Source organism: Limulus polyphemus, unplaced genomic scaffold (genome assembly GCF_000517525.1).
Source record: "Limulus polyphemus unplaced genomic scaffold, Limulus_polyphemus-2.1.2 Scaffold252, whole genome shotgun sequence".
Classification (NCBI taxonomy): Eukaryota; Metazoa; Arthropoda; class Merostomata; order Xiphosura; family Limulidae; genus Limulus; species Limulus polyphemus.
The window spans coordinates 453794-475216 of record NW_013665862.1 but is presented as its reverse complement, the minus strand read 5'-3'; the positions used below and the strand labels follow the sequence as shown (position 1 = coordinate 475216).

Sequence of the window (21423 nt, the reverse complement as noted above, 5' to 3'; positions counted from 1 at the left end):
TTAAATATGTATAATTTGAAGGAAGGAAAACCTTTTTTAAATATTGCATAACTTACATTCTGTAACAGTTTCTATTTAATATTAAAAGCATTATTTCTGAATCATGAAACAAATAAATTTGTACTTCTATTAAAGAACATTGAGTTTGGATCCCAGGTAACTTTGTCCCCCTAAATAGTGGTTATAATCACTAAAATTATGTTAAATGTTACTTGCAAATTAGATTGTGCATACTGTTATAGCTATATTACAATATATTGTGTAGCTAGAATTGCTTAATCATTATTAATGACTCATGAGGTTTACTGAGTTGATAATGCTTCATCATTAGCCTTTGGCAGTACCTCAAGTTACCCAATGTGACAACAGATATGTTTATAATTCTATATGATGCTAGACATTTTGCAATTTTAATTTGATATTAAATGTACCTATCAGAAGGCTCTGTTTATATGCTGAAACTGACAACCTTACAAAAGTTTGCCAAACACTATCTTACTCCTGGCTAAAAATTTGCAATTTTTGTGTATGTTTATTAAATGGTTTTTGGTTAACTTTTATGTATTAAAGTAGAAAAATGTGAAGGTGATAAAATAAAGAAATTAGACTTTTAGAGAAAAATCACCTTTAAAAACACTAAAAGTCTAATTTCTTTTATATATACATACATACACACACACATAACTTTTTACTTCAAATTAAATTTATATAAATTATGACTAGTTTTAATTTGATCCTGGACAGTAAGTTTTGAACTGGATGGCACTGCTGTACATGCTAGATTAGGAAAATCCCTGTATTTGTCATAGTGGAATTCTCTTTAAGTATGTAACACTTTCTTATACAAAATTTACAAGATTATTACAAATTTAAATAATTTATATTGCAAATTCCAAAATATATATATATATCTTAGCAGGTAGTTTGTGGATTATGTAACACCATTTTGTACAAGTGAAATTGGAAGGTAGCAAGATATTATGGAATTGAACTAGAAAGAAAGAAATTAAACTTGTATGGAAATTAATGTCTGTAATTAATTTTTTTAAACTATTTTTTCACCTCGCGTTCTTTTGATAATTATTTTTAACATATCTTTCTCTACTGGTGCATACCACTGAAGGTGAGTGGTCAAGATGCTATTATATTCTTTTTTTTTAGTGGAAACCCATATTAGGCTAGTAGTGAAAAGATTTGTTAAAACTTATTACTGTGATGTCACACAAACCAACAATCTTAAATATTATTGAGTGTGATGCCAGCAAAAAACAATGAGTAGGTTTTTAATTGTTTAGACAAATATTTTCAGAAAATGTAAAGAATTTGAAAACTTTAGCTTAATGCAACTTCAATTGGCTAATTTCCCAATACAATGGGAAGTATTATTTTACCTTTTGGAATCATCCGATTGGGTGGTTTGGTTTAGTAGCTATAAAGTATGCTGATAGCACCAAAGTACTTGGATCAGTGAAGAGTATAGTTTAATTTATACTTTTATGGATTAACTTATATACACACATAGATCTTGTATGATAACAAGATTGCTTTGACAGGCCTAATAATAAAATTTGAAACAGATGTTTTAACTCAAATTTATATAAGTTATATAAATGTATATATTTGTAGAGAAAAAAATACTTTTATTAATAGTATCTTTTATTGTGAACCTTTTATGTTTATGATAAAAATATTCTGAGAATTATTGGTAGTATTTTGTAATTGGAATTAATTTCTGAATTGGTGAAATGCCTTTTTATGAAAAAACAGGGTTCTACTATTGATACGTACAGGTTATGTATGCATGTGTGTATACATATATACGTATGGATGATCACTATAATATTGTAGTTGTTGCTTGTCGAAAAAAGTAAAACAGGTGTGCTAGTACTAGCCAATAAGAAAGCATGTAAAGGTGCTAAAAATACTGTTACACTTTTATAGATTATAGGTGTTTTGAGATTTATCATACATGTGGGATGTAGCTGGGGATAGGAGGAGATTTTGTTATTAGTGACTCCTTTTTTTTTTCGATTCAGTGATTTTAAGATGAATACATTGAGAGGTAGGTAAATTGATAAAAGTGTGTGCACTAAATAATGAATGAATAAAATATATTGTAAAAAAAGGAATTAACTCAATTACATAAAATCATTATATCGTAACAATACTTTATATATTTTATTGAAGGATATTGTATAGCTATATAATTTGTGTGTTCAAATTTTGTTTATTCTTTTGCAAGGGCTAGTGCTTGTTAAGGTAGAAAAATTAAATCATTGTGCTACATGGAAAACTATACTTTTACATTGGAAGTTTATATATAGGGCTTTCATATACATGTACATACTGTTCAACTGATCTCTAAACAGGTTCACCTATGCGTATCACCTGCTTTGTCATCTTACTGATGGCAGGCAATTCAATGTAGCTAACCTGTTTTAAGTGCTGCATCTCTCAGAAGTGGCTTTAATTGGTGTGGTAATAACTTCTGCATCATATGTAGCCCATTTTTTTATAACCTATTGATTAAAATAGTAGAAAATTTGTTAACAAAGACAATTTTTTTGGACTTTTTGGGTTACTGGAAAATGGTTTGTAGAGAAATGTAAAAGGTAGGGTAAAATCTTATTCCATTTGTGAACATTAATATTTACTGGCATTGTGTTTAATGTTTTTCTGGCCAAAAACACTTATTGTGGATTATTAATATACTTATTTCAGCACTGTATTACCATTGAGATATCTAGCACTTAGCTTAAGTAAAAAGTAAGTTATACAAATAGTGATTTTCGAGGTAGGATTTACATGTCTTCATTTGTATTTTTCAATATTGCTTTAAAAAATGGTAAAATTGAACATAAATATAATTTTAAATGGTAAGTAATACATTTTGGTAGGAAATATAATTATTTTAAGTTTTATTTTAAAAATTTGTGTTTTAAGAAGCTCACTTTCTTTCCACTGCATATATTAATTTTTTATGTTACAAATTCACTTACATATGTGTCATATTATGTTTCTGTAGAACATGAAACACATTTATGTGGATGTATTTAATATATTTTGTGATTTTAAATAATATGCTTATAATATTGAAGGAAATAGTGTTACATATAATACTATATGCATACATAATATACAGCCCTTTCCTCTTTAACTTGAAATCAAAATACATTCTGTTGAATTAAAGTTTAGTTATGCTGGTATAATTTTATTAGTACTAGTTTTCCTTAATATAAGTTATATTTTTTATATAAATGTATTTGTTATTTTTTTCAAACTCTAATTATTGTAATTAGTGTAAGCACAGGAAAGTTTGTTATATTTGCAATTGCAATTTCCATTGCATAGATGGTATAGCTTAAAACTTTATAGATCTGTTGATGATGGTATGGTACTTCAATGTTTAGGGATTTAGACCTAACTTAAAATTTCCAAGTAGATCAAGTTTTCTAAGGTTTTAATGAGTTTATAACTGAAAGTTCTCAGGGCTTTTTAAACCAGTTGTACATTTCCTATCCTTTCATGCATGAGTGTGCATGCCTCATTTGCATGTTGTGGTATTTTTTGTTAATATGAGAAGTAGCTTTTTCTTATTTTTGAGGTGTGTGACTATTCTTGTAGTTTTTTATTTAGAACTTTTTTTCTTATTTGGTAAAGTCTACAGAAAGTTTTTTAAGTGTAAGTAATCACACCTGTAATTTTTCTTATACTTTTGATTTTCTCTTCTATATAGATGGCTAAATTTAAGCAAGCCAAAAACATCAAATGCCTGATTAAAGTTTCTGGCATGATTTAAGCCTACTGATAACACTGAGTACCTTTGAAGTTTTAATGTAAATGAAATAGAACTGCATAAATTATAAATTGACTTACATTTTAACTTATCTTACTGTTAACTTCATTCATGTTCATATTTATCTTGAGTATACATATGGTTTTGTTTAATACTTCTAAAGTTCTGCAGATGTATATTTTAGGTTATTGGTTATCATTGTGGAACTTGATTGCATGTTGCTGCTTGCTAGTTTGTATCTGTGTTAGAAGTAGGTGGTTGTAACTTGTATGGTAATCTTAACTGTGGTTGCATTTTAATATACTTGAAATTACAGGTTAGCTTTCTCTGACAAGATAGAATAAAACAGTCTAACCTTTGGTTATTTTTCCAAGAAATTTTGTGTGCAAAGTTCTATAGCTTAAGAACAAGTTCCTTTACATTTTCCTTTTTCTTGAGGGAAGGCTCTAATTCCTTTGTGAGAATAGCTTCCTTTATTTTTAACTCCTTCCCATTATAGGCTCAAGAGGTAATTCAAAAGTCATTCAATCAAGTTGGAAAATTATACAGCATGTGTAATGTACACGTTGTATATATTGAAGGTAGAGTTCTAACTACCAGTGTGATACACAATATTTATGATCACTGGTGTGTGTATGATCCCAAAATTATAAGCAAATGAAATGTTTTTTAAATTGTTAGTCAAAAGGTTTCATTTAATATATTTAATAAGTTTCAAACCCATTTGATAATTTATATACATATATTTTACATTTCTTTTTCCATTCAAACTTTTAGTTAGACTTGTAAGGCATTATGTAAACTTGGTCTAACACAGCATCTTTGTCAGCAAAACAAGATTTGATACAGTCAAGTGTAAAAGGAGTTAACTAAGCCTGCCTCATCTTATTCCACAAAAAACACTTCTTTCTCTATCATACTGCAACATCATAATTATGAAGTATAAAAGGATAAAGCAAGCTTTTAAAGAAAGATCATGAATATAATTTTGCTGGAAATTGTACACAAACATTTTTTTGCTACCAACATATCACCAAGTTAAACTTTTATTACTTTTTTCCAATCTCTGCTGAACTGAAAAACATGTTGGTTTGTACAATTAAAAATAATGGAAAAAGTTTTTATTATGCATTTAGATCACTAGCCTATGAATTATCAAAGCTGAGATATAGGCAATTACACCACACAATGACATCTGAGGCTGAGAAACTGTGATAAACTTACAATTGTATTCAAGTTACCAGGTCAATATAATGTTTGTTCAAACTATTGTGACTTTTGACTTTCCTTCTAGGGTGCTAAAAGTGTCATACTATACAGTTTTCATGGATTTTTTTTATGTATAAAATTGAATAAATTTTGAAGTTTTTTATTTTAACATGTGGAAGAATCACTACAAATTTATCCATATAATAAGATTCAGTGTCTGTGTGTGCATCACATAACTCCCCCTAAACTACTGGACTCGTCAACTTCTAACTCGGCCCCAAGGTTTGCACAAAGATATAATGTAAAACTTCTCACCCAACTCCTTAGGAAACCTGGGTATTTCACAAAAACACCTTTATAGGGATTCCCTGAAAGTAGACTCCAAATTTGGCTTTTAATTACATTAGAGCATGTAAATAAGTAGGCCTACTAATTACTGCACGTAACTTGGTTAAAGAAATTAAATTTACGTTATAGTGGCAATGATTATTAAACTGCAAAAGTGCTAAATAATAGTTCATGCACTAAATATGCATTATAGTGGTCCTTTAAATGTGGTTCACATGCCCACAGGTTTGCTAGTTTTCTATAATTTTTTAATTAGTTGTATAATTTTGCCCTTGAGGTTAGATGCACCCATCCAGGCTTAATTGAGTTAAAGAATTCAGAAAAAAACACAACAATATGAACATAAACCAATATTTTTAGTCTTATGTTGCATTGGTTTCTAACATATGATAAATTGCATTAAACATCATGATTTTATTTTGCTATTGTGTCAGATCAAAAACAATCTCAATCTCTGATTTTAATAGTACTGACATGCAAAAAGAGATGCTTGCATGAAGTTTGAAAGCAAATTTTCCAATTTGAATTCTTTAAAGATGGCATTATTAATGACATAACTTTGGTAAAAATTTGGCTTTGAAGTTCACACCATATCTAGCTTAATATGTAGTTAATCTAAAAACCCCAAAGAAGGTATTCCACTCAGAAGTATTGACTCTAACATAAGAACATGTAATTAGAACTTCACAAGTTTTTAAACATCTTTCTCACTTCCTCAGAGCACACACTTAAGAGCAGCATTGAGTTTTCAAAGATCTTCAGTTTGATCATGAAGTGTTCTGGAATGGATTTGATGCCACTTTACTATATATTAACATACCATTGAATGAAACAATAGTCTTAGCCACAGACTTAGTCTTCTAAAATGCTGATGATGTTAATGGTTTCCTCAAGTGAGTCTTTAAAAACTAAAATATGCAACAGAGGAGTCCAGTATTCAATTTAATGAGGAAATCTTCAACCAGTTTTCTGTCACTCTCTTTATCAAATGTATTAATAACAAATCAAGAAAAAACATGATTCAGTGATTGTCCAGTTGATTTGGTAAAACAAAATATCAGTTACAATGACATTTGATTCAACATTGCCAAAATTTATTACTAATCCATCATATACATCTACACATACGTTTTTAGCAGTCCCAATTGATCTAATGACTTTCAGACTACTCTTTCAACTTGTAGTGAGCAGGAGTTAAAGATATAGCAAACACTTCTCATGAAGGTTCTAAAACTTTTTTTTAACAAGATAGAAAATTTGAAGGAACTTCTAAAGCTAAATGTTTTGTCTTAACATTTTCTTGGATATAGAATTAAAAATAAAACTTTTATTATACCTTGTCAAACCTAAGGTTGTTAACTTACTTTTTTTGGGTGAGGAATTGTTTGGACTTACTGTTAGAGCTAGACAATGTTTTAGATTTGACTTTATAAAATTATTTGAAATGGGTATTCTGACATTCATATTATTTGCATTGATGTCAGAAGTTTCATCTGTAAACAAAAAGTTGGAAATGTTAGAAACGGAATAGCTTTTAATACATACTGATATTGCCTACATAACCACGTTAGTCTTGACAGTCTGGATCTTAAAAATACTAACTTGGATGTCTATTTATTTATGGATAATCTATTTTATAATTATATAACTTTGATATTTTGATATCAAAAACATTTGCTGTGAATTTAATTTTCTGTCCAGTTATACGAATAAATGTTTAAAAAAACACTGATTGCAGTCAGCATGTGGGTCAATGGTAAGTTTATGGACTCATAACACTAGAATCGAGAGTTCAAATTTCTGTGCTGGCAGACCATAGACAGCCTTTTGTGTAACTTAGTGCCAAAAACAAAAACAACTAACTTCCTCAGAATACTAGTGAATGACATTTTATGTTATCACACTTTCTTATATGATTATTTTTTTTCTGACAAATAGTTTTCACAGTCTGTATAATGACTGAACATAAATTTAGTCACTTTTAATTTTTATTTATAACATGAATGTAAATATTTAGTGTGTGTAGATGTGCATGTTACAAATATAATGCGTATATGTTTAAGTGGCACAGGACGACACTCAGACTTTAATTTTTCCTCTTCATATCTTGCTAGAGCTAGTTGTAAATAGGTTAAGGACTTAATGGTATTACATATTGTTAAACTCTTACTAGTTTTTGTCTAGTTACTTCCTGACAAACACAGTTAAATGAGCAAGCTATTTAGCAGTAAAATCTTTATTAGCAAATAAAGAAAAATGAATATTAACATGGCATAATCTGTTTTTTTATAAAGCAATCTTACATTAAGTAACACTGGAAATATTTGTAGCTTGTAATGAATAAATAAGCAATATTTTAAGTTAAAGATACACTATTATATACACATACGTAATAGATTTAGTATAATTGGAAATTATTTCAATTACTAATTATTTTCATGAGTTGTTACACTAATCGATTAAGCTGAACAACTTTGAATTAATCAAAAATAATATTAGACTCTCACGTGACCTTTAGTTTCTGTGTTTGTCCTAGGCAATCCAGATATTTCTAAATCTACCTACATCCCTATTCACGATTCTAGGGGTGTTTGAGGTTGAGAAATTATTTGATTCTATAAAATTAAAAGAAATTGAAATAAAGGTCTCTCTTTAATATAAGACTGTGTGTATAGATTGATTCAGTAAGGATGAATTGATATTTTGTTATCATGCAACATTTATTTAGTGTAATTTGCAAAGAAAATGTTTTAAAAAAATTCAACTTTCTATTCTGTTTAGCTCTGAGAGGAGTCTTGCTTTAAACAACACTTTTATTGATTTTTATGTAATTTTTCTTTCCATTTCCATATATAGAAATAACCTTTAGCCCCTGCTTAAATGGAAGAGCTTAGTGAAAAATGCAATAAACTTCAGATATGTGTATATGGAGCAACTAGTAAAAGATCTGAATCTTTTCATTTTTCTACTTAATGAAACCCATGCCTGTTTATGAAAGAGGGCACACTTACCAAAGTTAATTTCACACAGCTCTTTGTTTATTGAGTTAAATGGTTAAATGTCTGTTAAACCAATCAATATTTGATATTTGCTTCTTATCCTTTTTTGATAGCTCTCTCTTTTGATTACACTTTCCCTTATTAGATGAAGTTTTTGACCTAATAACCATACAGTATAGTTTCAGACACAGTAGCCTTTGATTTGCAAGTTAGCTTGACCATGCTTGAGATTGATACACCTGCCAATTAAGTTCCAACAATGACACCTTGTTCAAAGCTCAATGAATCTTTCATCTTTCTCATTATAATAAGAAGTGATGCTTGTAATATTTACTGTCTATATTTATAGTCTTCTGGTGGTTTGATATCTCTTAACATATAAATACCTACTTTGTGTAAACATGAAATGAGGACTGGTCTTTTTTTATAGGTAGGGGTTTCTAATATTTTGGTCAGTGAGTGTACATATAACTCATCCTCCACTTTTTCCTGGGTTTTACTTGTGTTCATTAAGTTTTTGTTTTATTCTGTGACCAAAAGTTGTGGTTCTTCTCTACACTAATGATACAGTTTCATTACTTTTACATAGATAATTGGTTTGATAGTGCACTTTTTTGAAGAGGATTGAGACACACTTATTTAATTCAATTTTAGCCTGGCTAACCATCGTGTTTCAGTGAATCATATTTCTTCAGATAAATAAAGTATAAAGTGTGTTAAACATTAAAAAATATTCCAAAACATACTTACTTTAGCTATTCCTCAATGTTTGCTTTTATCTGAGCATTAGTCTCGCATGCTTCAGACTTTTTTACCCCACTTAAATGCCCTTGGAAATATCTAATTTGCAAATTCCTCCACCTGCGTCAGTGCCCCCTCTATCTTGACACTGAATGTAAGCCAACTGACACCAATGGCATCGGTATCAACCAAGGTGTGTGCGTGGGGATCAGTTAGAGTGAGGTTACAATTAATGATGGACACGTATTCCTTCACTGCAGATCCATAGGCACTTCAGGTTCTGGTATCAAGGTTGGTCTTTCTATTCCATTCTCTACCTCCATTATCCTCTCACCCTGTGGTATTTCCACCTCCTTCTGACCAGTGGGGTGTGGATTTTGTGTTTCATGGCTATCAGAGTTACTGATCATGGGGGTGGTAGTGACAGTTGATCCTGTTCTTCCAGGATTTTATTCCTGTTTATTTATTGTACCTGAGACAAGGGGAGATTCGTGAAAGATCATTGTTCTTTCTCATCTCAACCCATTCTTTGTTTCTACCCAGTCCAAAATGGAGTCCTTTCTCACCCTACATTGACATTCTTCACCAGGTTCATGAATGCCCAAGTTTGTGGTTGCTGAGGCATTTCTCCACATTTGCATAGTGAATTCATCTTGCCTTTAGTTATGTTTTGTATACAGGGATCAGGTTCTGCAATTCAGGGATCTAGTCTTTCATCTAGCATCAGCACCATATGTCTTCTGCTGGGTTGTAAATCTTTTCACCATGTTTTATGCCTAGCTCATCAACCTCCCATCCAGCTCCAGGCTGAATGGGCAGTCAGGCTTTTACTTACAGGGAAGATTGTATCTCTGGGGTTGTGGGCTATGAATGGAGGATGAATCTTCATTCTACATCAATAATGTAGGACTTCTTGCTGTCCAACAAGCAGTAGTGCAAGGTGTAGATCTTTTGCAGGTGAATATCCTCATGAGATGTTTCATCAATTCCAGTGGTCTCTTAAATTTGGTTCTTTCTCTATAGGGCATATTCCAATCATGTCATCCTCCTGGCTTGCCATTTTCTTGGGTTATGGATTTCATAGCAGATTGTCAGTCTCAGTCCTTTCTTTCTCCTGAACCAATGGATTCTCCACTGTGCAGTTTCTGATAGCTTTGTTCTCATTTTGGGTCTCCTTTGTTAGTGTTCAGCCACTTATTGCTACTCAACTATAAACTTTGGAATCTCCACTGCCTCATCTTCAGGCTTGGATGGGATTGCACATCTATGAATTTCCATCACTTCCTCTGTTACTGTTAGAGTTCTGGCTATATTTCGATCTTTACTTGCAAGATGTTGCTAGCCTAGATTGGTGGCCTAGCCATGATTTCCTTTTTTGCAGTTTCTTCATGTGAGTCCACCTCTGCATCTTCCTTTTTGTTTATCTTTATTGAGGCATCCTCAGTCCAACATTCTACACCATGACTCTTCCCAGCTCATTGGGGTTTAACATCTACAGTTGCATGGGGTGTGCCTCACAAGGAGTTTGTACCCACTTTACCAAACGTGTTCACCATATCTTGTTTTGACCTGTTTTTTACTTGGGTTTAGCTTCGTCTTCTTTTGTTTGGGTCAGTCCTTGTTAAGGGAGTCCTTACCACATCCAGTTTCTAGTCGCTGGGGTGGTGGACAGAGGCTTTTCCTCCAGAGTGTTTGAGTGTGTTCCTCCACTCTTGTAAAAGAGGGCAAAGCTGAGGACCCTCCTACCCGGATTCCTGGATGTATTTTACAAATGTTGGTAGGAGCGACACTGACCTATGCGGGAGCCTATTTGTAATACTGGTTCAGATTTGATCCTACACTATCCGGTTGGGATTTCTTGGCTCTTCTTATGAACAATGTTGGGTTGTATATTGTTCATTGATGGAGGTCCGCTATCTCCTCATAATTCCAAACGCAAAGTGGTCCCATCCTAGGTCCTTGGTTGAACACAGTCTTCCACATTCTCTCCATAATTCCAGGGGCAAGTGAAATGCTCCTTGCCCACTCGATTGGAGAGTGAGGATGAAAGTTCATAAATCCAGACTGGATGAATGCTGTTCCTTTGGTTGAGTAAGGCATATATGATCCCATCATTCTGAGCCTGGCATGGTGGCATATATGATCGCATCATTCCGAGCCTGGGGTGGTGCCTTTCAGACTTCTTCAGGTGATAGAAAAAGTTCATCTACTTTGGTGTTGCTTACTTTCTCATCGTAATTTTGGTGGTTCAGAACACATCACTCTATGGCTACATGTTGGGATCAAATCAAAAGTATATCTATATATCACATTGCGGTCCAATTGCCCTAGCCACCAACATGGGATATAGGGACCATGACCCCTTAATTCCAACATTGAGTTGTGGAACCTTGGTTATCTGGTTGGGGCTTGCCTATAATAATTACTCGTGCACTGTTCCACCCTTGATATCAATATGAAGTTCTGGGTGAAGAGCATACCCATTCTGGACATAGTTTAGTTCCCCACTTGGGTACCACTCTTATCTTGTTATATCCCTGTTCTATACAGGTGCTTTCTGTATGGACAATGCCCTCACTGCCCTCACCTTCTCATTGTGGGATTCTAGCTAAAGTGTCAGTGGAGGGTAAGTATGTTTTGGAAGTTAACATTTTCCTAAATTGAAAATGTATTTCCAATAATACATACTTCTGCTGACACTCCCCCGCCCTTCCTCCTCACTAAGAGCCAGTGTTAGTGACTGGGATGGTGTAAGTCTTGAAAAAGTGATTACATTATCTGAGTGAGGTGCTCATATACAGTGTCAGTATAGAGGGTACATTGATGCAGGTGGAGTAATTTGCAAGTTAGATATTACCAAGGGCATTTAAGTGAGATATATAAAAACTGGAGCATGCGAGACCAGTGCTTAGATAGGCAAAGCTAACATCGAGAAATAGTCAAAGTGTCAGCGGAGGTAAGTAATATTGTAAATCCATTTTCAATTTAGGAAAATGTTAACTTTCTTATGTTCAGTAGTTTGAGAAAACAGGAATTTCTACTCCTTTGTTTCTGTTGCTGATTTAGTTTTAATATGATTTTTTAAGAACTTTAATTTACAATACTTACTTCATATATAGATATACATAAAAACTTGACTTAGAATTCATGGTTTGCATTTTATAGATAGTGAGACAGAATAAACCTGTTTTTGTGGAAGAATATTTATGTTCATGTGTGAAAACTGAACTTTAGATGATTTGTTTCAGATTAACAACAGTGATGTGTTTGATTCTAATTTTTTAAGCACCCTGTACTTAAAATGTATCTTTCAAACTGATTATATATGTTTTCTATATATATCTTATATACAGGAATATATATGAGTGTGTGTGTGTTACACTTAACATTAGAAGACATCTTGTATTTTTTTAAATCATTTATTGGAAATGAAATGTCTTTCTGCTCAGTGATAGTTATATATTCATTTACTTTTTTTTCTTTAAACCTAAGAAACATTAAAAAGTTAATCTCTGCCAAGAACATTTTATGGTATTTTAATGCTACCTACAGTATGCAAAAATATTCAGTTCTGTCTACTGTAGTTTAAAAAATGCTTTAAAAGATATATGTGTGTGTGAATTTAGTAGTATTTGAAAAAAATAGCTGTTTTGTTGAGTGTGACATGCAAGCTATGAATAATCAAAACATGTATTACTATATTAGAGTGAACCAGAATCTATCTATAAAGTAATTAAAGTTGCTAAAGCTGATTTGAATTATTTTTTCAGCAGGTATATGCACTTTATTTTTTAAGGATCTTAGAAAATCAGGGTGTATGGTTGCCCAAAACCTGTAAAAGTCAAATTTAAAAAAAGGGGGCATCAAGAAGTCTGGGAAAATTGAAAAATGACCTTGAAACCTTAAAAGAAATAGGGAAAATAGTGAAGCTTCCCTTTTTTTTATTCTCAGAACCTGTATATGCATGCAGGTGGAAACTTCCCCTAAGCTCAAAACTTCCCCCATACATGTATGGTAGTTTTGAGGGTTTCATTTCAAGGTGATAACTTTTGGTGTGAAAAAGCTAGATAAGCATAAAACTGTACCATTTGAAAAATATTGCACCTTTGGCACTTGACTGCCCCTAGCACCAAATCCTTTCTTTTAGAAGGGATTCTGAAAGAAAATCCTGGACATGCTGTATTAACTTTGTGTATTTAGTCTTGGTTAGTTCTCTGTTTTATTGTATGTCTTGTTAACCATCTAATTCATTATATGTGATAATAGGTTAGACAGAATATTCTTATATGAATGAAAATGCAACATTTTATTGTCTACCATCAAATTAGAATGTCTTTGTTTGAAAATCTTTTGTGTGTTGATGTAGCCTGATGTTGTTCAGGTTTTTTATTTTCCTTTAAAAACAGATTACAAGCTAAATGGTAGTAGTTAGGTAGAATTCTGAATAAAAGTTTAAACATGAGTATTTCATTTGTGTGCTTGTGCAGCTATGGAAAATCTGAAATTTTGCCTGGAGAGTCAGGGCAAATTTTTTCCAAGAATGTGGTCCTTGTGAGGTAGTTATGAGTTGTCAGAGCTTATGTGTTCATAGATAGTTCCTTTCTTTTATAATAAAAAAATAAGGTTTCATTTTGTTTGAATTAATGTCATTGAAAATGTGAGTTACATTTTTATTAAGATCACAAAAATTAATGTGTGTGTGTGTGTATATATATATATATACACACATAATTATTGAGTCAAGCATGACTATGAAAAATCAACATTGATAGTAAGTATACATGATACTGTATATTGAATTACTGAAAATAGGTGAGAGCTTCTCTGTGCTTAATCTTATTAGAACAAGTCCTACAGATAAGGCTGTCAGTGCAGCTCTGTTCCATATAGTACATGTGTATATAGGTACATGTCCTGTGTGGAGCTTATCAGAAGTTTAGCTGTGTAATTATAGAATAGAAGGTTTTTAAATGTTTTTGGCTTTCAGGCATGCTGTCATTTCTATTATTTAAATAATGGCTTGCATGTTTTTGGTTTTAGAGTGAACTGTTTGTTGTCCATAATTTTAATTTGTGTGGGAGGTGATATGTAGGTGTACTTTCATTACTAGTTCTGGCTTACTTCCAGCAGTGTTCTGAACTTTTCTAGTACTCAAGCCAGATATGCCTCAGTGCTTTAGTTTATTCAAGTATACAAAAGAAAGGTAATAAAGTTAGCTTTAACATGTAATTTGCTCCATCAAGGTTTAAGCAACAAATTCAGTTTTAGTTAAAGAAATATTAAGTAAATATTCTGTTATTATTTGCTCTGTTTGGATATATGTATTTTTCCATGTATTAAATTTTGTTTATTCACATTTCCTGACTTACTGATGTAATACAAATATATGAACACATAACTGTGATCATTTAGTAGTTTTACTTTAAATACAAATAATATAATAAAGACTTTTAATGTTTATGACGTTTTATCCTTGTTTTTTATCCAAGCATTTTTTACTGATGCATTTTGTTGTTGTTTTTTACTTTTTTAATCAGTATAATCATGTCTCTTTTTTCGAATCTGAAGATTTTTAAAACGTATAGATGTAGTCTAAAGCAGAGTTTTTTGTAGTTCTTACTTTCTTGCTTGTAAGTTACACTTGTAGAAAGGAAAATGTTTCATATGCTGACTAAGTACTGGATATATTACTCTAGCTATTAAATCTCTTCCTGTAGTTCTTTGTAATAATTAAATCCCCGGCATTTAAGTGTGATAATATTTAAGATGGCTGGTCTGTTATTGGAAATATTATTGAAGACTAATAGAATTATGCAGATATTATTATAAAGTAATTGAAAATTATTCAGAATATACAATACATAAGTATAAAAGACAAAACTCTATAACCTGAGCCCTTTCAAAAGGTGGACCTTTCTTAACCAGGGAATAAACTAGAAATGACTAAGTAAAGTTAAGTGTCCAAAAAGGAGGATTGACATCATGGCAGACACCATGACTACTTGGAAGTTTTTGATTAGCTGAATATTTCTGATTATTTTTGACAAGTATAATATTTTATTACTTACCCTTTTCCAGTATGTCATGAACTGAACATTATGTACATAAAGTTTATTTTGTGGAAGCACTGTTACAATATTTTTATGATAAAATATAGTATATACATGTAAGAGTTTCATGCATTGAACACAAATTGTTTTCAGTCATCATATCTGTTAGAAGTAAAAAAAAAATAAACACTTCTAAGAACTTTAGAAAAAGGTTTACTGTTTTGGGGGCTGAAAAGAGAAACTGATAATATTACATTTTCAGGTAAGATGTTTTTTTTTAAAGACTGTTCTGTATGCTCATGTGATTCTTAGGTAATGCTCAAGATGATAAGTAGAAACAAGCATTTAATATAAGTTAACTATAATATATTGAAAATACGCATGTACATATATGTGTTGTAAGTATTATATATATGTATATATACACACACACACACACCTACATATAAACACAGACAAAATTATATTATCTCTATCAATATATTTTTATCTTTCTATATCTATTTTTTATTATGAAAAAAATAATAACATTATGAGAATTATGTGGTTTTCTATTGTAGTTTCCTACAATATTAGTATTGTAGCTTCCATTTCTAGCTTTCCATAGTATGCATGAACAGATTACTACAGTAATTAGTCAACCTAAAATACTTCTAGGTTAATTAACTGAAAACACCTGTGCAATATTATATAATTATTATAAATAATATTGTTGAATGTACATATAACACATGATGAAAAATACTTTGCTTAAATATACATATTTTAGTAAATCATAGTAAAAATATTCCACAATTTATTTGTTGCTTATTATTAATAGTTTGTAAATCCTGAGCACCATGAATTTGTTTTTTTACAATGTGTATAAAATCACTGGAGCCATGTACACAGTTCAAAATAATTTCTGGTATGTAATCAATTAATAAGCTGTTTAATCATTACAAACATTTTGACATTTATATGCATATTAATGTGGTTACCATGAAGAAGAATATATACAATACATATGAAACATAGTTGTGTTGTACAGTTTAGTGGGGTAAGGTAGTAGCTTGTGTTTGCTATAAGCAACCTTGGGTATTCACAGCAGTGTGCCATGAGTTGGTTTTTCAGAACATGCTGTCATTTAAAATGTTTTGAGTAAATGAATTGCATTTCTTGTGTTCAATAATCTGTTATATGTTTGATAAAGTTTATTGAAATATAAATACAGATTCTTTTGATTTGACTAATTATAAAATAGGTGGTTATTAGCAAAATATGCTTTGTGTTTTGGATACAGTTTTATTGTTACTTTCCATGTATATTATTATTCAGTTATAACACCTTTATTATTTCTGAGGATGAATTAATATATATTTGACTATAAGAATACATTCAGATTATATTTTTAAAGTTACATTATAAAGACTGCACTGTTAGTTTTTACTCAAATCTTTTTAAATCTATAAAATGTGATTAGCAGATATAAGCTGTTTACTTTTAAGCTACTAATTTTCAGTCAGTTTAACTTCAAATGATTGCAGTTATATTGGTTGTTTTTGTTATTTCTTCATCCTTTATAGCAGAAACATTGTTCATACATGACAAAGTAATTTTTCTCTCCCTTTAGGAGCTGCGAGAACGAATGAAAGCTACTGAAGAGTTTCAAGGCAGTTTTGCTACAGCATTTCAAAATATCCAACAAAAAATAGTATGTGATCATGAATGCAGAAAAGCCCCTAGAAACAGAACAAAGTATACTATTAATGAGATTGTTCAACAGGTTCCTCCTACCTGTGGCTCTGGACATTTTAGAAGCAGTAGTCTAAAATTAGGAAAACCACATTGTTTTTCTTCTGTGCATCCTTCTTCAGATATTCTAAACAATGTATCTGCTGATTCAAAAGTAAGATTAACAATGGAAAGTGACAATAAGCAAGACAGTGGTTTGGATTCAGACTGTCGTGACCATGGTCAAGATAGTAGTCTAACACTTGTTACTGATACTTTTAACATGGTATGTGCAAAAAGAGAAAAAAGTCAAAGTGACAGTAATATGTTAGAGGCAGATGATGAACTTACAGCACTTCTGGATATTATTAACCAAAAAGGGCTCATGCTTAGGAAGCAGCTAGATAATTTAAGCGAAGAACATAATACAAAAGACAAAGATTATTTAATGAAATACCAACATGATATGTTATCCACCCACGAGACGAAAAGAAATATAGAAATGAAATTGAAACAAGTTGAAAAAGAAAAAAAATCCTTATGTGACAAGGTAATGCAGCTGGAAGTGGCTTGTCAAGAATTAGAAAGTGAGAGGAAGTGGCTTGAAGAAAGACTTGAAATTGCATTATTGGAAAAACATCACTTGGAGTTGCGTATTCATGGACTATATGTTCAGTATGTTAAAACTGATTGCAGTGAAACTTACCAATGCCCAGATGATAGGATTGCAGGATTGGGATTCTCAACTAAAAACAGTCAGCCAGAAAAACTGGTGGAATCAAAAACAGTTCTTACTAAAGCAAACAGTCAGCTTAAAATACCTTCTATCCTTAATGAAACAAACATTTTGGAACTTCAAAGACAGCTTATAACTTGTATAATGGAAAATGAAGTTTTACATGCTAAAGTTCATCAGTTAGAAGAAATACAGAATGAAAGAGGTGAGGGACTTGGGAAAAAGTTCAGGAGTGACATGAAACAGCTTCAGGATGAGAAGGAAGAACTCTACATTACATTACAAGCAAATAAGATAGAACTAGAAACTGTGCAAGCTAAAGTTGTAATGCTTGAGAATGCTCTCCAGGCTTTAACTCAAGAAAATAAAGAACTTAACAAACAGCTTGGTGAATCTCTGGAACAGTTTACTGCATATCCTAGATATAAACAACTTTGCAGACCAACATTGACATCGCAACTTTCAAAGACATATCCTGAATCACAAAGCCTCCCAGTATTCTTAGCAGTAGACAACAGGAATCCTACATTGAATTCTAGCCAAATATCAGGTAACCAGAATGTAAAAAAAACAAACTCTTTCTCCAGTTCAACATTTCTAGAAACTCAACCAGAAGATGTTAGACATTATGATATTATTACTTCAATGCAGCACAGGTTATCTTTAAGCAGTCATCACTCTTTAGATTCAGGAGCTCAAACTCCACCTCTTTGCACATCTAACCATCATACTACTATAGCATTATCAGATGTTAACAATTCTAACTCACCACAGGATTTTGACACATTGCTGTGTAGCTCTCCTGTCCATTACAAGTCCTTTGAAACACAGCCAATATTGGAAAAGGAAGGTTTTGTTCATCAGAACAGAATTTCATTTCCTATTTCTCAGTTCAAAGATGTTTATAATAACCAAACAATTTCTTTTAACAATAATGTTGTAGAAAATTTGGACCAAATCATACATTCAAAGCAAGTTGATAGTATTTGTAGTGAGTTTGATCCCCTACATAACAGTACATTTCAAGGAGACCCCTTGAGACAACAAGAATTCATTGACTCTCTAGACCTCTCTATACCCTTAAAACCAGTGAAGTCATCCCAGGAAAACAGACGAGATATGCCCTTTCCTCGTAGTGCTGCCGCTTATCTCTGTCAGCAGAGACTAAATCTAACCAAAGACTGGAAGTTAGACAGTGGAGTTGAAAAGCCATTTGAGACAAAGCAGATTGCCTTCCAGATTGCTGGTGAGAAAAATTCCAAAAACCTACAACACCAGCTTCAAAGCCTTCTGGATCGTCTTTCAGCAGCTGCTTCAGATGAAGCTGTCCTGTGATAGTTATTCCCGTGTATATATATTTGTATAATCAGGTATTTATGCTTTATAGTTTTACCAGGTTTTTAAATGTGTAGAGCCTTTCTTTTTTAATCAAAACTGGATTCATTAATTATAATGTAAACTGTAAGGAGAGTCCAAAGAATTGGAAAGTTCTGATATGTTTTATATTTGGCCAAAATAACGAATATTTTCATACACCATAAATGGCATTACATGTAGATTTAATATGCTCACACATTATTGTACATGCGGAATTTTTATCTGTATGCATACAAATAGACTTTAGATTTTTCTTGACTTTGTTAATAAGACTGTTAATTTGGTGTAATGGCATTTAATATGTCATTACTTGACAGTTATTAAAGATCTATGAATGATTTGTTATGGTTAATAACAATGTTGTGATAATTGATCCATGTTTCTAAAGAATGCCTAACATTTTTTCTTTTCAAATTTTGTCAGGAGGAGTGATGATTTGAAGTATTCAAGAAAATAGAAGTTATCATCAAGCTTCTATACATGTATAGTGCAGTTAAAGCAGCAAGTTTTAGTTACTAAGAATATGAGCTGATGTAATCGAGTCTGACATGGTAAAGCTTGCAAATGAGCTGTTCAGTTTGGCTGTTGATGTTTAGGTGATTACAGGTATAAAACTAACAGCTGACATCAGCACCATTCCTTACTTTGGGTTCAAAGTCTAATACTATTTTCTACAATTTTATGGGTTGAGGCTATAGAAATGATTATTATTATTTCATGGAAAAATTAAACATTTTAAGGCATGAACAGAATTCATGTAATTGTGATTTACTTTCTTCATGTGATCAAAATGTTAAGTGGAATACTTTTAGAGATTATGACAAATACCAAAATAACTTGTGCCCATTTACAGACAAGTATTGTTATTTGTTTTGTAAAGTTAACTATCATTAGAAAATAATGCAACTTACTTTATTATTACTTGATTTATTTCTCAACAAGACCAGCATTTCATGTTTTGTAATTCAGTATACTTGTACAATTTGAATGTTTGCACTTATTTTGTTGTTCAACTAACCTTCAATAAAAAAAAGCCCAAAACTATATGTATGTAAGTAAGTGCTTGTGTATTATAAATTACTTTGTAAATTGAATTTTAACTAGTTTTTTGTGTGAATTCAGTGACATTGGAGTAATAAAAGAAAACTTAACTTGCTCATTGTTACTGTTACATTATTAATATTTGAATCCAGATTGATTTATTTTCTGTCCTATGTTATGTGAAGTTTACAAATAGCTGAAGGGATTAGAGGAATAAGTGCATATTTAAAAATTTATGTCTAAATCGTAGAAGCTCACTTTTATGTATTTGAATGCACAAATGAAGGTAAAAAGTATTTGTAACTAAGGACATGAAGATGATAAGTGATATATTTATACAAGGATCTAAACATACTGAAAATATGTTAGTTATAAATCTTTTTTTCTTACCATGTATGAAATGTTTTTCATTTTTACATTGTTTGAATCTAATATTCCCCTGAAACTATCATTACAAGAGTATTTTTCCTACTGTGCCTTTCTCCCTCCATTTTTTTTAATATTTAGCCATAAAACTTTCTCTAAATCTTTACCCAAATTTTTGTTTTTGTTTTCCTTCAACATATTGCTTCACCAGGTTTCAAAAGAACTCGTATCTTAAACACTGTAATTCTGATAAAGTACTCTCCCTCTTCTCACAAGATTAGCTTTTTTCATTTTGTGTTGCCCTCTATATGCAAACTCTTTTCAGAAACTCATGCCACAAACCTTCATCCTCCCTCTGTTGGAATCCAAAGTTCCAACACGTCTCTCATGCAAATCATCATGCGTCACCTCTACACCAATAGGAGAGCAATAATATCACATGACGCATGTGACTCCCTCCACACGCCACAACCGAACTATCACTTCTCGTTTGGCAGTTTTCAAGTTCAGATGTTCTTTTTTACAATATTTAGTTACCTCAAAGTGGTTTATTTTTTTAATTTTTCATATTTTTCTTAACTTTATTTCCAACACTTTACAGTTGTGGAGTTAATATTTTAATAAAGCATTACTTCCTCTTGTTTCTCACTTATGAATTCCGAAGTTAGTCACCACTTCAGGTACTTCATCAGTATTTGATGCTGGGGGTATATTGTCGCTCAATCGCTGGGAGATTGAGCGGTATGTGAACCTACCTCACTTGCCTACTTCTGCCCCACTTCCTCCTTAGCCTTTTGGGCCAGGCCAGGCTGTAGACAATTTTGATTGTTTCCTCAACCGGAGTTTACCATGCCCTTCTTTTCACTACCTGATGATTCAGCTCATCCGTCATTGGTCTTTTCAGACTTTATCTATTAGGTATGTGATGTTTTGTCTCTTACACCTTTTTCCTATGGCCTTAGACCTTCCCTCTTACATGAAACTTCCTGACCCTGTTTAGTCTTTTCCCCTTCCCCCCGAGATTAGGGTTCACACAGACCGAATTGC

General features: G+C 31.8%; 1 protein-coding gene across 2 annotated transcripts in view; it reads left to right on the top strand.

The window, feature by feature from the left end:
* The window catches only part of LOC106478810, a 33814-nt gene extending 12926 nt beyond the window's left edge, over positions 1–20888 (top strand). For both annotated transcript variants that reach the window (XM_013939380.2, XM_022382480.1), the window contains exons 3-4: positions 16756–18962; positions 19393–20888. In XM_013939380.2, coding sequence (XP_013794834.1) covers positions 16756–18927 — 2172 coding nt within the window. In that variant the 3' untranslated portion in view covers positions 18928–18962; positions 19393–20888. The remainder of the gene's footprint in view (positions 1–16755; positions 18963–19392) is intronic.
* The last annotated feature ends 535 nt before the right edge of the window (positions 20889–21423 follow it).